General features: G+C 33.1%; 2 protein-coding genes across 6 annotated transcripts in view; both read left to right on the top strand.

The window, feature by feature from the left end:
* Positions 1–8,909, top strand: part of LOC100177860 (enhancer of mRNA-decapping protein 4-like) — a 29,053-nt gene extending 20,144 nt beyond the window's left edge. For both annotated transcript variants that reach the window (XM_018811264.2, XM_009859669.3), the window contains exons 17-28: positions 79–178; positions 388–687; positions 884–1,001; positions 1,687–1,822; positions 2,054–2,201; positions 2,578–2,730; positions 2,882–2,997; positions 4,042–4,207; positions 4,501–4,684; positions 4,978–5,239; positions 8,049–8,212; positions 8,270–8,909. In XM_018811264.2, coding sequence (XP_018666809.1) covers positions 79–178; positions 388–687; positions 884–1,001; positions 1,687–1,822; positions 2,054–2,201; positions 2,578–2,730; positions 2,882–2,997; positions 4,042–4,207; positions 4,501–4,684; positions 4,978–5,239; positions 8,049–8,212; positions 8,270–8,453 — 2,031 coding nt within the window. In that variant the 3' untranslated portion in view covers positions 8,454–8,909. The remainder of the gene's footprint in view (positions 1–78; positions 179–387; positions 688–883; positions 1,002–1,686; positions 1,823–2,053; positions 2,202–2,577; positions 2,731–2,881; positions 2,998–4,041; positions 4,208–4,500; positions 4,685–4,977; positions 5,240–8,048; positions 8,213–8,269) is intronic.
* A 614-nt stretch (positions 8,910–9,523) lies between these two features.
* LOC100180212 (WD repeat-containing protein on Y chromosome) overlaps positions 9,524–13,379 on the top strand; it is a 24,021-nt gene continuing 20,165 nt past the window's right edge. The window contains exons 1-2 of one of the 4 annotated variants that reach the window (XM_026833742.1): positions 9,524–9,644; positions 10,671–10,741. In XM_026833742.1, the coding sequence (XP_026689543.1) occupies positions 9,609–9,644; positions 10,671–10,741 (107 nt within the window). In that variant the 5' untranslated portion in view covers positions 9,524–9,608. Of the gene's footprint in view, positions 9,645–10,670; positions 10,742–11,601; positions 11,858–12,237; positions 12,396–13,379 lie in introns of those variants that run through there. The other 3 variants (XM_026833743.1, XM_018811368.2, XM_018811369.2) reach the window with 3 other exon arrangements.

Here is a 13,379-nt window from a genome sequence, read left to right as displayed (position 1 = left end):
AGAATTAAATTTGATAATTGGATAAAAAAGTCTATAAGAAACATTATGTGATACATTACAACTGCTTTATAATATCAGCCAGGGACAGTTGGAGATTCAGCCAACAGCAGTTTTACAACAGTCACCCCATTCAGCAACCACCCTGTGTGTGATCAACAACTTAACAACTTCCTTATTGGTAATTTGATATTTAACTTCTTTTATATAAAAGTTGAAATTAATTATTCCATGCAAAACTTTTCTTTTCTCTGAATTTTTTTAGTAAATATAAAAAGAATTAAAAAATATTCAACCTAACAAACATAGAAGTAATTTTTACCAGTAAAAGCACAGTACGCAACCTATTATGAGTTTGCTATTATCTATAAACCACACTCTTCTCACTAGGTGGGGCAAGAGGTTCATTGACGAATCTCATGATTAGTTCATCCAGTGTTGCAAGTGAAAAACCTCCGGATGTAGAGAATTCATCCATTCCTTCATCATCACCTGTGCTCCCTCGTGCATCTTCTTCACCCTCTGCTGCTCCGGAAGTTAATTTTCCTCCAAGATCAGTAAAATCTCCAGACCTCATCTCCTCCACCTCAACTCAGGATGGAGAAGGAGCAAAAGCCCCAGATCCTTCATCAGCTGTGGTCATCCCCAAGTCTTTATCTACTGTCCTTAGCAGAAGTTACTCAGACTCCAGTAATTACTACATACTTTTAGTTGTTTTATATTCATAGATTAAATATTTTTATTGTTCGTACTGTGTGTCGAGATAAAAATGTGAACAAAGCGAAAAATATACACAGTATAGTATATACACACACATGTTGTGTCCATACAATTTCTTATTTTTATATCCAATTACTGTTTCACTTAACATTACACATATTCAAAGGTGCAGCAGTAATGGTACCTTCTATATCTGAACCATTTTCTCAAATGCTGCGACCAGTGACGAGCACCCAGTGGCCCAAAGCACCAGACGTCACAATGTCCCGCCCAGTTGTAGTCGGGTAGGTTTGGTTGTTTAATGTGCTGGTATGGCTTTAGCAATTGTGTTTGTGGGAAACAGAAAAACGGAAATGGGAAACTACTCTTTGTGGCAAAAATATCAAGAATTTTTAAACTTCGTGAAATAATCTCTTCAATTATTTGATGAATAAAATCAAGAGCTTTATCCTTTTTGAGACGAGATTAGTTTTTGCCAATTGTTCAAATTGACCTGCTGTCGGTCATGTAATGCTCTTAGAAACACAGGTGTTTGAACTAGTTAAAACAATGTATAATAATAATATATTTTGCTATGAAAAAAGTTGTATAAGCTTATTTTGCATGATATCATCAGAGAATGTTTTTTTTTTAAAGTTAGGATTTTGGTTGAATTTGACAAAAATAAACTAATACAGAGCTGTGTTGTGATCAAAACCAAGTTTCGATCTTTCCACCAACTGAAAGTAAACTTATGAATTTTTGTAATTATCTGTTTTCCCATTGCAATTTTGTGTACTTTATGTGAGCATAGCAAACGTAAAAAAATGGTCTTAAATCAATAGGCAATAACTAACACTTATAAAATACTTGTTTGGTTCAACACTTTTGCCTAGACTCACTTTTGCCTAATACATTTAACTTGTGTCCTTGTGTGGCAAGGCACTGTTGGAGCAATGCCCGTCAGATTCCTAATATTTAAATATTTAGTTCACCACCAGCAGCAGCAAGTGGTTCCGTTGATAATTGGCCACCAGTAGAACCGATGGATCGAGCAATTCCTCACCAGATTCAACCAGTTGAACCGGATCACCAACCCACCCAATCACCCCAACCCTCCCACAATGTAAACTTTGATTCCAAATATAAAATTAAATTAAAAATATTTAAATTTATGTTGTACACTACAAAGAATTATTTTACGTGGTCGTTTTATTGTTTACTAAAACGTCTAAAAGTCTTTAAAAACTTTTTATTATATATTTTTTTTATTCTAGTAGTGCTTGTATTTTTGCACACAAGGGTTGCATATACGTTTTTACTCTGGTATCACTGTTCATGTTGTGCTTCTTTTCAGGATGACATTATTCAACTGATCAATAATTTTAAAGAAGAACAAAAGTTAATGATGATCAATCACCAGAAGGAGCTACAGAGCATCATTAAGAAACAAAACCAACTTCAAAAATCAAGTGATGCTTCTACTAAAAAAACTGATAATCAAGGTATGATAGTTTGCTTAAATCAAAGTTGTGTGTTACACAAATCTGGCAATAGCCATGTGGCAATCATAACGTTATAGGCTAGCTTGGTAGATACCACCTGGAAATTGGAATTGTAGATTCAGCTCAGCAAAGAAGTATACTGTTGTGTTACATGTTGTGAAATAATTTCTAGAATTTTTGGATACAAGAAAGAAACAGAAGTTTCAATAAACAATTATTGTTTTTTTATATTTTTTTTAACCTTCCTATAACTAAAAATACTATAATTTCAAGAGTAGAATGTTGTTGTAACTACTGTAGCAACAATTAATAAAAAACTACAAATACAAAAATGTTAAATGTAAATAATGCAAAACATTGCTTATTGTATTTTCAGTTGACAAACTCGATAAGGCTGTCAGAGCAGTTTCAGAGAATCAGAAGAAATTATCGACTGATTTCAAGTTGATGCAGTCTGGTGTTACTGAAGCAACTGCTGGAAAAATCGACCGTATAATTAAATCCGAAATTAAAAGAACAATCCTGCCTGGTATGATATTTTAAAGTTGTTCGATTGTTTCATGTTTGTGCATCCTATGAATCATTTTTTTTTAAATAACCAAAATCTTGTACAAAAAGATGATTCTGCTAAAAATATTTAACAATTTGAAGCAATAGCAATAAACAATAATTTACTTCAGGAATGAACCAAACATTGGAGTCGGTGAAGGGAGATTTAACAAACATTGTGAGTCAGAAACTCACAGCAACCGATGTGATTCTCAGAGAAAACATTCCAAAAGTTTTACGTTCTAAGGTACAAGCTGTTAGGTTTATTTTTTGGCGTCTCCTTTTATGACCATCGGCTGAAAAATAGGGCCCCGCAATGGTATTGCTATAATGTTGCACACGGGAAGGAAAAATAATAAAAATGAAAAAAGTAAAGCAACTAAATGACAGTCAGCTGCTTTGGTTTTGTGTTTGGGCAAGTAATGACTCGCAACAGTGAGCTACAGGTAACCAGTGTTTCCATATCCATTTTTTAAAAGAAAGTAAAAAATTTGAAGCTTTTTTTTTAAATAATAAAAACTAGTGTAACAATTAGGTTTGAATAAAAATTTGTTGAATTTTACGCTTTGCAACAAAAAGATTTTTGAATCGGTTCACTTGACTGGCGTTTTTCAAATTTCCATATCTGATTTTTTGATAAAAGGCAACAAATTCTAAATCTTTTTTATATTGTAATAATAAAAACTACCGTAGGAATCATAAAAATGTTTGATTAAATTTTTTTATATGAGTTTTACATCTTGCAACACTGGGAATTACGAAACATGTCGTCTCTTAACAGCAAACTAAATGCTGTGTGTGATTTTGATTAGCCCTGCTTTTTTACCAAACATGGAACGTATTCGCGTGTCATCATTAGAGCTTGGAGTTATTGCTAAGCTTTACATTAGTGCTAGGCACCCTGCGAGCCCGAGCTTTTACAACTTCGGCAAATAGTGGTTGACGAAGTGGGTGACCGTGATTTGCTGGGGGTGTTTGCAACTATGAAGGGGTGCCGCTTGCTATGTAATGCGTGATTTAGTGGTGCTGAGAGTAAATCAGGGCAGTTGTACTAAGATATGCCAAAATGTGATAATATTAGTCCAAAAAACTTCGTTGGGCCCTTCAGTCTCATATATAAATATATAATCCTCTTTACATCTGTAATAGGGGTAGGTTGATGCATCAGCCCTTATTAAATTAGGTTTAGGATCCATTAAAAAGATGGGGAAACACTGGTTTAAAAGAAGACAAACTTTGCACATTGACCTAAAGTTTGTGATTATATTATTACAATATACTTACTTTGCAGGATATAGTCGACCACATTGGAACATCAACTGCCAAGGCCATTCACAGTCAAGTACAAGGTTCACTACCGGAGATATTTTTCACTACATTAATTCCAGCATTTGAAAGATCATGCCAGAACATGTTTCAACAACTAAGTACGACTTACCACAGGGGGATGGAAGAAAGTAAGATTTTAACTATTTTTATTCTATATGAGTAAGTCCTAGGGTGCAGCACACTAGGGCACCTGGGGTATGTGTGTTAACGAAGGCTTATTATCACAATACCCAGAATCTAACTGTTCACTATATATGTAAACCTCTTAAATCATTAACATTGTTTTTTTAATATAATTTTTTTTTGTATATGTATATATATATATATGTATATATATCTATTTTTGGGGGGGGGGATTTTGGCTGTGTTGTGTGTAAAAATCTCTGGTAAGTTTTTCAGCTAAGTAAAAAATACTTTACAGCGTTATTAAAACTGGAGAAGCAGATGACGGTGCGTGTGAAGCCAGACAATGATAGATTGCAGACATTGATCAAGGATGCATACACTGCTGGTACTGAATTGCAGAACGCATCGAAGTTAGCAACATCAGACATTGCCAACGTTATGAAAGATATACCAAACCAAATTGAAAAAGCATTTACAAGGTTGTGTATAACTACTAAGATACTTGCTGAAAATATAAACAAAACGCAAGATATTGCCTGGATTTGGCAGGCTTACTAGTACTACGCTTGCACAACCAACGTTTTTAAAGCTGCTATTTTAGTTTATCATCCTGAAGTATCGGGACAGGGCATTTAAAACGTTACTTTAATAAGCTGTGTTGCTTGTATAAGAAGAGCAGATTTTAAAAAGTCATATAAACATATTTGCAAGTCAATAGCTTCTTCAACATTATATCTGCATTGTACTTATTACAATTCCTGTCTCACTTAAGATGTGAGGAACGCTTAAAAGAGAAACAGGAGGAAACTTTCGCTGAACAACGTCGCGTCATCACCAACCTCATTCGTGATGTCATCACTCGTACTGTGGATGAGAAATTATCACAAGGTGGCGCTGAAGCTAGTGTTCTAGGAGCGGCAGCAGTAGTTGGGACTTCCCCACATCTCATGGTTAATAGACCCAGTATATTAGATCAGCAGCAACAAATATTGAAGATGCTGCAACAAGGAAATGTTAATACAGCTTTCCAAACTGTAAGTGTCAATCTGTGATTGTTACCATTGTTTACTGGGTGAAATACACTTAAAGGGGCATACCAACGAAAAAATTAAAGTTAGTGTATTAATGAATATTCTCAAATGTGATCTAAAGCTACCATTTTCAAAAAAGTTTCAAAATGCCAAACAGCTTTTGAAAAAAAGTAGTTTCAAAGCGACAAATTTAACTGCTGCTGTAAAAATTGGCACAATGCATAAGATTTTCCATAAAAAAAAATTTCACTCAACTTAGATCGTTTCTAGTTTCTAAAACAAAAACGAAAATTCAAATTTTATTTCTGTTTTGGTATAATGAATGCTTCTTCAAGAATATATAAAAAATGTAAAACATAGACTTCCATATGTTTTATATTTTCATTCTGTCTCAATACTTCAATAGTACCTGATCTTGATGTACAACTTTTTTATAAACAAGTCAGTTTTTCGAGTTGAACAGTAGGCTTGAAAATATGCCAAGTCAGTATAATTTGGTATGTACCTAGGTTCAATTGAAAATTTAAAACATAATAAAGTTTACATTTTTTTTCATATATTTACAAAGAAGCTATCATTATACCAAATCCACAATAAAATTTGATTTTTTTTCAGTAGTGTAGAAACTAAAAACCATCAAAGTTGAGTGTTTTTTTTCATAAGGGAAATCCCATGCATTGTCGAAATAGCTGAATTTTTTTTACTCCAGCGGTTTTTTTTAACGCGTTTTTTTTAGAAGTTGTATCGTTTTGACAAACTTTAATGGTACCTTTAGATTACATTTGAGCATTTCCATCTTTACACAAATTTTCATTTTACGTTCTTATGCCCATTTAAGAATAGTCAACTTCTAATGTATCTATATGCAAACCAAGCATTGATGATGGTTCAGGGAAACTTTAATAATAAGATGTTTCTTAAATATTGATTTCAAGACATTTATTTGGTTTACATTAGTTATTAGTTAGCCTACTGGGTATATTGTTATATTTTAAACTGAGGAAAGATGGGACACTTTGTCAGAACTTTTTTAATTTTTATTTTACTGACTGCTATTTAATAATATTTAATAAAGTAATGTTACAGAATAATTCGACAGTATTATCACGACTTTATAAAAGCCTGTCAAAGCTGATTGCTGTTTTTAAATATTTAAAAAGTCTGCTAAATAGAAGCAGTATTTTTAAACAGGTAAAAAATTTGGAAATAGTAATTTGTTAATTTTAAATGCTTGCTAAATCATAGTAAAGCTAATCAAGTTTTGTAATTTGAAAATGTGAACGATTAAACTAGATACTAGTTATATTAAGTTACAACAAAAACTTGAATATTTTGTAGAATTTAATTTAGTTTCATAAAACAAGTTTTAGTTAAAGAAAAAATTTAAGATATAAATATGAGGAAAAGGGGTCAATATGACTTTAATTTAAGGTAAAAAAAATAAAAATATGTTGGTTTAAAGTTATATAAAATTTACATGGCAAAGGAACTAGCACAGCCTGTTAGTTTGGGTAGGTTAACTACAAGTTGCAGAATACTGCTAATGTAAATATATATCAATTTAGTGTCCCATCTTCCCCCACATTACAGTTATGTAGGTTTTGTTACCAAACTTCGAAAGGTTTGCCTTTAATTCAATAATTAATACCTCCAGGGTAATTCAAATATAATATACTGATGTAATAACAAGATAATATATAGAAAATATATTCGAAATTCAGTCGTTTGCAGTGGGAAATTATTTATTAGAAGAAACCCAATTTGTAGCAAAAATGTAAACTTTATCAATAGTTCTAGTCAATTTTCTGTTATTACAAGTTCATGTACATTCTTATGATACAATATTTATCAATTGATGTTCGAACAATACCCATTGTCGTTCAAACAATACCAAGTGTCATACATTAATATAATGTAGGTAACATGTTAAAAACTATTACGGTAGGGCAAGAAAATGAATGTTTAAACTTGATTTTCAAAGCGTACAATTAGGGATGCACATTACAGAATTTTGAATCCGTGAGATTCGAATCCTTTTGTATTCGAATCTTATTACGGGATTCGGTATTCTGTTTAATGACGTCATCACACATCATCTCATAAATTATATTAACAATTTTTGAGAATTAATAATTTTGAAAAAAAATATTTGTGTGTTTGTGGGAGAATAAACGTTTCGCAACGTCTTTTTATAGCCTGCTATACGTTTTGTGACGCAAAAATTACCCATTAGTACAATTTTTGATTATTTTACAGCTCATAATCCAACATGGCTGCTTTTAAAGAGTCAATAAACTGACTTATGTGGGTAAAATTATTTTTTCCTATAGATATAAAAAGATTCGAAATTCTAGATTCGAAATAAAGGATATCCTAGAATACCTAATTATTCTGTAATGTGCATACGTACAATATTATTTCATGTTATTTACATGTATTCCTAAGAATAAGCTCACTTAAGAATCAAAATTAACAATGATTTTAAACTGTCCCGTCTTACTTTGTGTGTTTTCAAATTTGTAAAATTACGCCTGTTGAGCGATACGCTAAACTCCTTGTCTGTTTTAATATATTTTGTGTGCTTTAATATAAATTAATAAAGAAATAAGACTACTAATTCGTGTTATCACCCAAAATTTATTTTTTATTTTGAATCGTTTATTTTGAATTTGAAATTATCGGGCAAAGTGTGCTTAAGTGTCCCATCTTCACCCACTCTACTTTATTTCTTTATTCCCTTATGTTTTAATTTTTTATTTACAAGACTTAATTTCGTTTATTTTAAAAATTGTCTTAATTTTGTTTATTCCAGGCTCTTACTGCATCTGACCTTAACCTTGTCATGTATGTTTGTGAAACTGTTGACCCATCTGTGGTGTTTGGAGTATCTCCTTGCCCCCTGCAACAACCCATACTGCTGTCTCTCATTCAACAACTTTCTAGTGACCTTGGTACCAAGACTGATATAAAACTGAAGTAAGTATGTCCGGTGTTTACTTTGTTCATAATAGCAAGGCATGTGGTTTTTTTCAGGTATTTACAAGAAGCTGTGATGAACTTAGATCGGCGGCACCAGGTTACCCAAGAATACATGCACAGCGTACTAAGTGCACTGGTTCAGAAACTAAACAAGTGTTTGCTGGAACCACTCGAAAAACCGAGCCTTTCAAAAGATCTAAAGATGCTTGCAATGGCTGCACAATCTCTAATGAAATAAATAACACAAAAACTTTGTTACTTCACTTTATGCTGATAAAGATACAAACTTTATTCAATTCAATCTTTGCTGCTGTTATTGTTTTCTGCAACATAAGAATCAACCGCCACAAGATCTTTTATCAGCTTCCCCTAAAACAGGGGAGTGTTTTATCCATTTCGTTCGAAAATTTTCTGCACATGTGATGGCATAACATGCACAAACCAGAAAGAGAAGAACCACAATGTTCATCACTGTGTTGTGTATTAAAACAAACCAAGCAACATGACGCATGCGTGCCTTGATACTGGATTGTGCGATCACAGCATTCCTATTAACCAATAAAACGTTGCTTCCCTATTCGTTTATTTCGTGACGTAGTGTGTCCCTATTTTATTTTTACCCTTCTTGCACGATTTTTCGTGCTCTTATTTTTTCGAGGTCTACATTCATTTTAAATAAACTTTGAATTTCAAAGCCAGGGTGTTTCAAGAGTGTATTATACAAAGCTGCTTTGTGGTGATGCCACGATCATAAAAATAATGTAATTAGTAGGCCACGGTGATAACGGTTCCAACCACCCGACTATACAATAAATTTTGCGACTAACTACGTTACTACGGCATCATGGTTTACAGTTTAAGAACTGTGCTATCCATTACGATTACGGCGATAAAATTTAGTTTCCGTTTCCTAAATGCTAACAATCAAAACGAAATACTTGGTGATTGTTCGCTTAAAATAACAAACTGTATTGTTCTTTTATTCCAAGATAAACCTCGCGACGTTTTAGGCCTGCTATACCAATTGAGAAGTCAGTAAAAGTTAGTGGATATTTCGCTACTTTCTATATCCCCTATATATACGAATCAGCGGTAACCAACAACCCAAAGTTGTATAATGAGCAATATGAAGTTAGCGTATAAAATTCGAATGTAATTGGTTACATGGAAGAGATAAAACAAGCGATAAGTCAAAGACATTGGGCCTATCTGTTGTTAAATGTCATATATTGGTTATTTTTCAAATATTTAATTTCTCAAATCTTTAAGAAAAAATATGACTAGCATGCAGACGTTTGATGTTAGACCTCATTCAATTTCATCTGCGTCGAATTTACACGGAAGAAAACTGATTTCTGCTACACAAAACAACAGAAAGCGGCAAATTACGTTCATGTCGGTAGACAATGATGCGTGGCTAAGAAAAAATGTGAGACAAATATGTGTTTTTGCTGGTGAGACTCGTAAATGATGGGCCAAATCGGACTTAATTCGCAGAGCTTAATACTAGCGTGGGGGAAGAGGAGACTTGGGCAAACACGGATATTCATTTGATGATAGGGAAACCAAATCTTATAGTATTATTCGACAGTGTTCTCACTACTAGCACAGCGCGCGACAAAGGCGGTTACGAAAAAGCATATTAATAAGATACTCATTTTGAATGTTGGCTGAATCATAATAAAACTGTCGATTATTTGTAGTTTGCGAGTTTAAAACAATCCAGTATCGTAACAGTTATTAGTGCAACAAATCTCAAATTTTAGTCCCATCTTCCCCCACTTTGTAGTTGTGTAGGTTTTTATTGCTAAACTTTGAAAAAGTTTGTTTTCAATTCAGTAATTCATACCTTAGTTAGGGGTTATTGAAATATGCTATGTACTAACAACAAGATATAACGTATTAAAAATATATTCCAATTCAGTCACTGCAGGCAATTAGAGACAATTTATAGGAACTTCTGCGAAATATAAAATGCAGTACCAATTTGTGGCAAAAATAATTATTGTTTTGTTTTCTTTACTTGTATAACCAATAATAATAAATTTACTTATTAATCAAAACGAACAAATATTTTAAACTTTCCCGTTTTATCCTGTTTGTTTTTAAATTGGTGAAATTAAACCTTTTTTTGCGAATCGCTAAATAAAACCTTGTGTATTTTGATATCTATTTTTGAATTGCCGTCAACTAATAAAGATATGACTACTAATTCGAGATATCATTCCTTAGTCGTTATATATTTTAGTTAGAAAATATTGTGTAATATTTGCTTTAGTGTTCCATCTTCCCCCGCTCTACTGTATAGCTTTAAAATGTTTATATAATATTTACTGGAAGAAAAGTCTGGCCGGTATACCTCATACGACCGCGTTCATATACTTAATATTTACATTAACTCGTCACATGAATAGGTTGTCTACAATCAAAGTAAATATTCCTATTTACTTTTCAGAGAGATTTGGAGTCGTCTCTCTCAACCTACAGTAAAGAGGGAAGTTCAATTCGTTCAGATGAGCACAGCAAGTTAGTTAATTATTCATGGATGTTCTAGTAAATATCAAATTATCAGTTGCTATGGAAACTGCTAAACATTTTTCCATATAAAGAAATAAGTGATAAAATGTTTACCTGAAATAAACGTGTTTTTTAAATTAATGTACATTGATGTAACAAGTAATTATGACAGTTATTTACGCCAATTGACCGCTGTCGTTAATCATATATAGTGTCGATATATACGCCCACGGTACATTTGGCTTCAACGGAGTTGTCTTGTTAGGCTAATACAGTGACTTGTACATCGACCATTACTTATAAAATGGAGATTCAAAACAATTATCATCTGACGTAACTGGTAAATGTCTGTGGATTTGAGTTCCATGTCAATACTGGTATATGTTACTAAAACTCGTAACAAGAAAGGTCACCTTTCGCACACCTTTGTCTGTTACTATAAATACGGGCATTGAATGTAAGCTTTCGATAAAGCGAAGGTAAATACAAGCTCACCCATAGTTTGGTTTGGTAACTTCGTTTGATTGAATCGACGTAACCAATAAATCAAAGCGACGCTTAAACGCTTTCAATGCGGTTTAATCTCAACCTAACAATTACAGCAAACAATGATAAGCATTTGTTGATAAACCTTTATTCAACATCGTTACGAATGTTGGAGCGTGTGTCTGCGTTGCTATAGAGAACACATGCTGCGCACCTAGTTCGCTAACAAAGGAGTGCACAAACCGGAAAAGAGGGTTTTGGTCTACACAGCGAACAGTTAATATTTTTTGAAGCGACACGCACTAACATAAGTAGCTATAATGACACTTGCACGGCAACTCACACTTCCATTGAGTATTACCTTTCTTTTAATTGGTTGGTAAACACTTGGCATAGTCACTTTCTAAGTTGAGTTTAACAGCCAGGGTACATTATGAATTGTATACGACTAGTCAATCTACATTTTGTAAGGCAGTAGATAGTATTCGGTAGGCTTCTGTAAAAAAAGTGCCAACCAAAAAAATATTGCCTTTTGCACAACCGACGTGTCATGGATATCAGTTCAACCCATTCTAGTCATCTTATCAGACAGCAGCACAATGCGCCGAGCGAAGTTTCTAGTGATCTAAGCTTCAGAAGGTAAGTTAGCTGATTTTGGTTTCAATGTTTTGGTAAATAATACGGTCTCAAGCCTTTTATCTAAACATTTATTTCACCAAAAATAAAATATATTGTCTGCACGGTATAATAAACAGTGTATAGTGCGTCAACAGATACGCTTTTGTTTTGGTTGTGGTCAGAAAACTTGAGTCGCTTTAGTTTGTGGTGGGGTGGAGAGATATGATTAAATCAAGCAGCGGATGATTGTTTTGCAAAGTTTATTTGTATAGCTGGCAATAAAACAGCTGCTCTTTAAAGTTTAGGGCGGATTGTTTGGGAGTGGATTTAATTGTGAGTGAAGCAGCATACTGATCTGCGTTAAACAGAACCTGACCTGAGTAAATACATAATCTCGAAGCGTATGAGGCCTATTGAGCGGTAAAGCAAATGTGTGATTAATGTAAAAGAAAGCTTGTTATGCAGTCTTACTTTTAAGTATGACCAATCCGAATCTCTATTACGAGAATTTTCAAAGTAAAAGTCTTCTATGTGCTCAATATTATAGATCGGTGTACAGGTAAGTTTCGCTTCGACGTGTAAGAAATATAGACCATCTGTGTTATAACAACTGTCGAGGCCCGGCACGCGAGATTAAAGACGTTACTTTTATCAATTCATGCTGCCTTGGTCGCAATTAATAAGCACACACTTTTTTATTGGTTGGACGAACTGGTTCATTCACGTATAGTACAAAGACACCGGATAACGTTAGCTTAATATGTTTAAGTTTATTATATAATGTTGGATTTGGAATATAGTGGGGTGGGGGAAGATGGGACATTTTGTCAGACGAACCGTTGTTCTAATTTTCGTTTTACGGACCCACATTTATTAACAATAAGAAAAATAATGTTACAGAATTGTTTGACAGTGTTATCACGACTTTATAAAAAGCGTCAAAGCTGGTTACTATTTTTAAATATTAAAAAATAGATTCTATATATTTTGGACAGGTAAAAAATCCGAAACATTAAGGTGCTAACTTTGAATGCTCGCTTAGTCATAGTAAAGCCGTTGGAACTTGTTTTGCGAGTGTGTACGATTAAACTAATTTTATAACTTTATAAAAATAACCTTGAATATTTCGTACAATTTGATTTTGTCTCATAAAACTAGTTTTAGTTTTGTAAAAACAACTAAGATATAAACATGAGGAAAACATGCAGGGATCAATATGATTTGAATTTGAGATAAAACAACAACAAAGATGTAGTACAATGGGGGAAGATAGGACACTTAAGCACATATTGCCAAATATTACCAAAATCAAAATAGATGACGGATTTGGGGTAATACCACGAATTAGTACTATCATTCTTTTATTAATTGACACTAATTTAATAAAATAAAATAAAACACACGATGAGTTATTTAGCGATCCGCACAACAGGTGAAATTTTACAAATTCGAAAACACACAGGATAAGATGGGACAGTTTAAAATCATTGTTAATTTTGATTATTAAGTGTATTTATAAATAGGAATATACGTAAATAACACG

This window comes from Ciona intestinalis, chromosome 3 (genome assembly GCF_000224145.3).
Source record: "Ciona intestinalis chromosome 3, KH, whole genome shotgun sequence".
In the NCBI taxonomy this organism is placed as follows: domain Eukaryota; kingdom Metazoa; phylum Chordata; class Ascidiacea; order Phlebobranchia; family Cionidae; genus Ciona; species Ciona intestinalis.
This window is presented reverse-complemented; position numbering and strand designations above follow the sequence as displayed.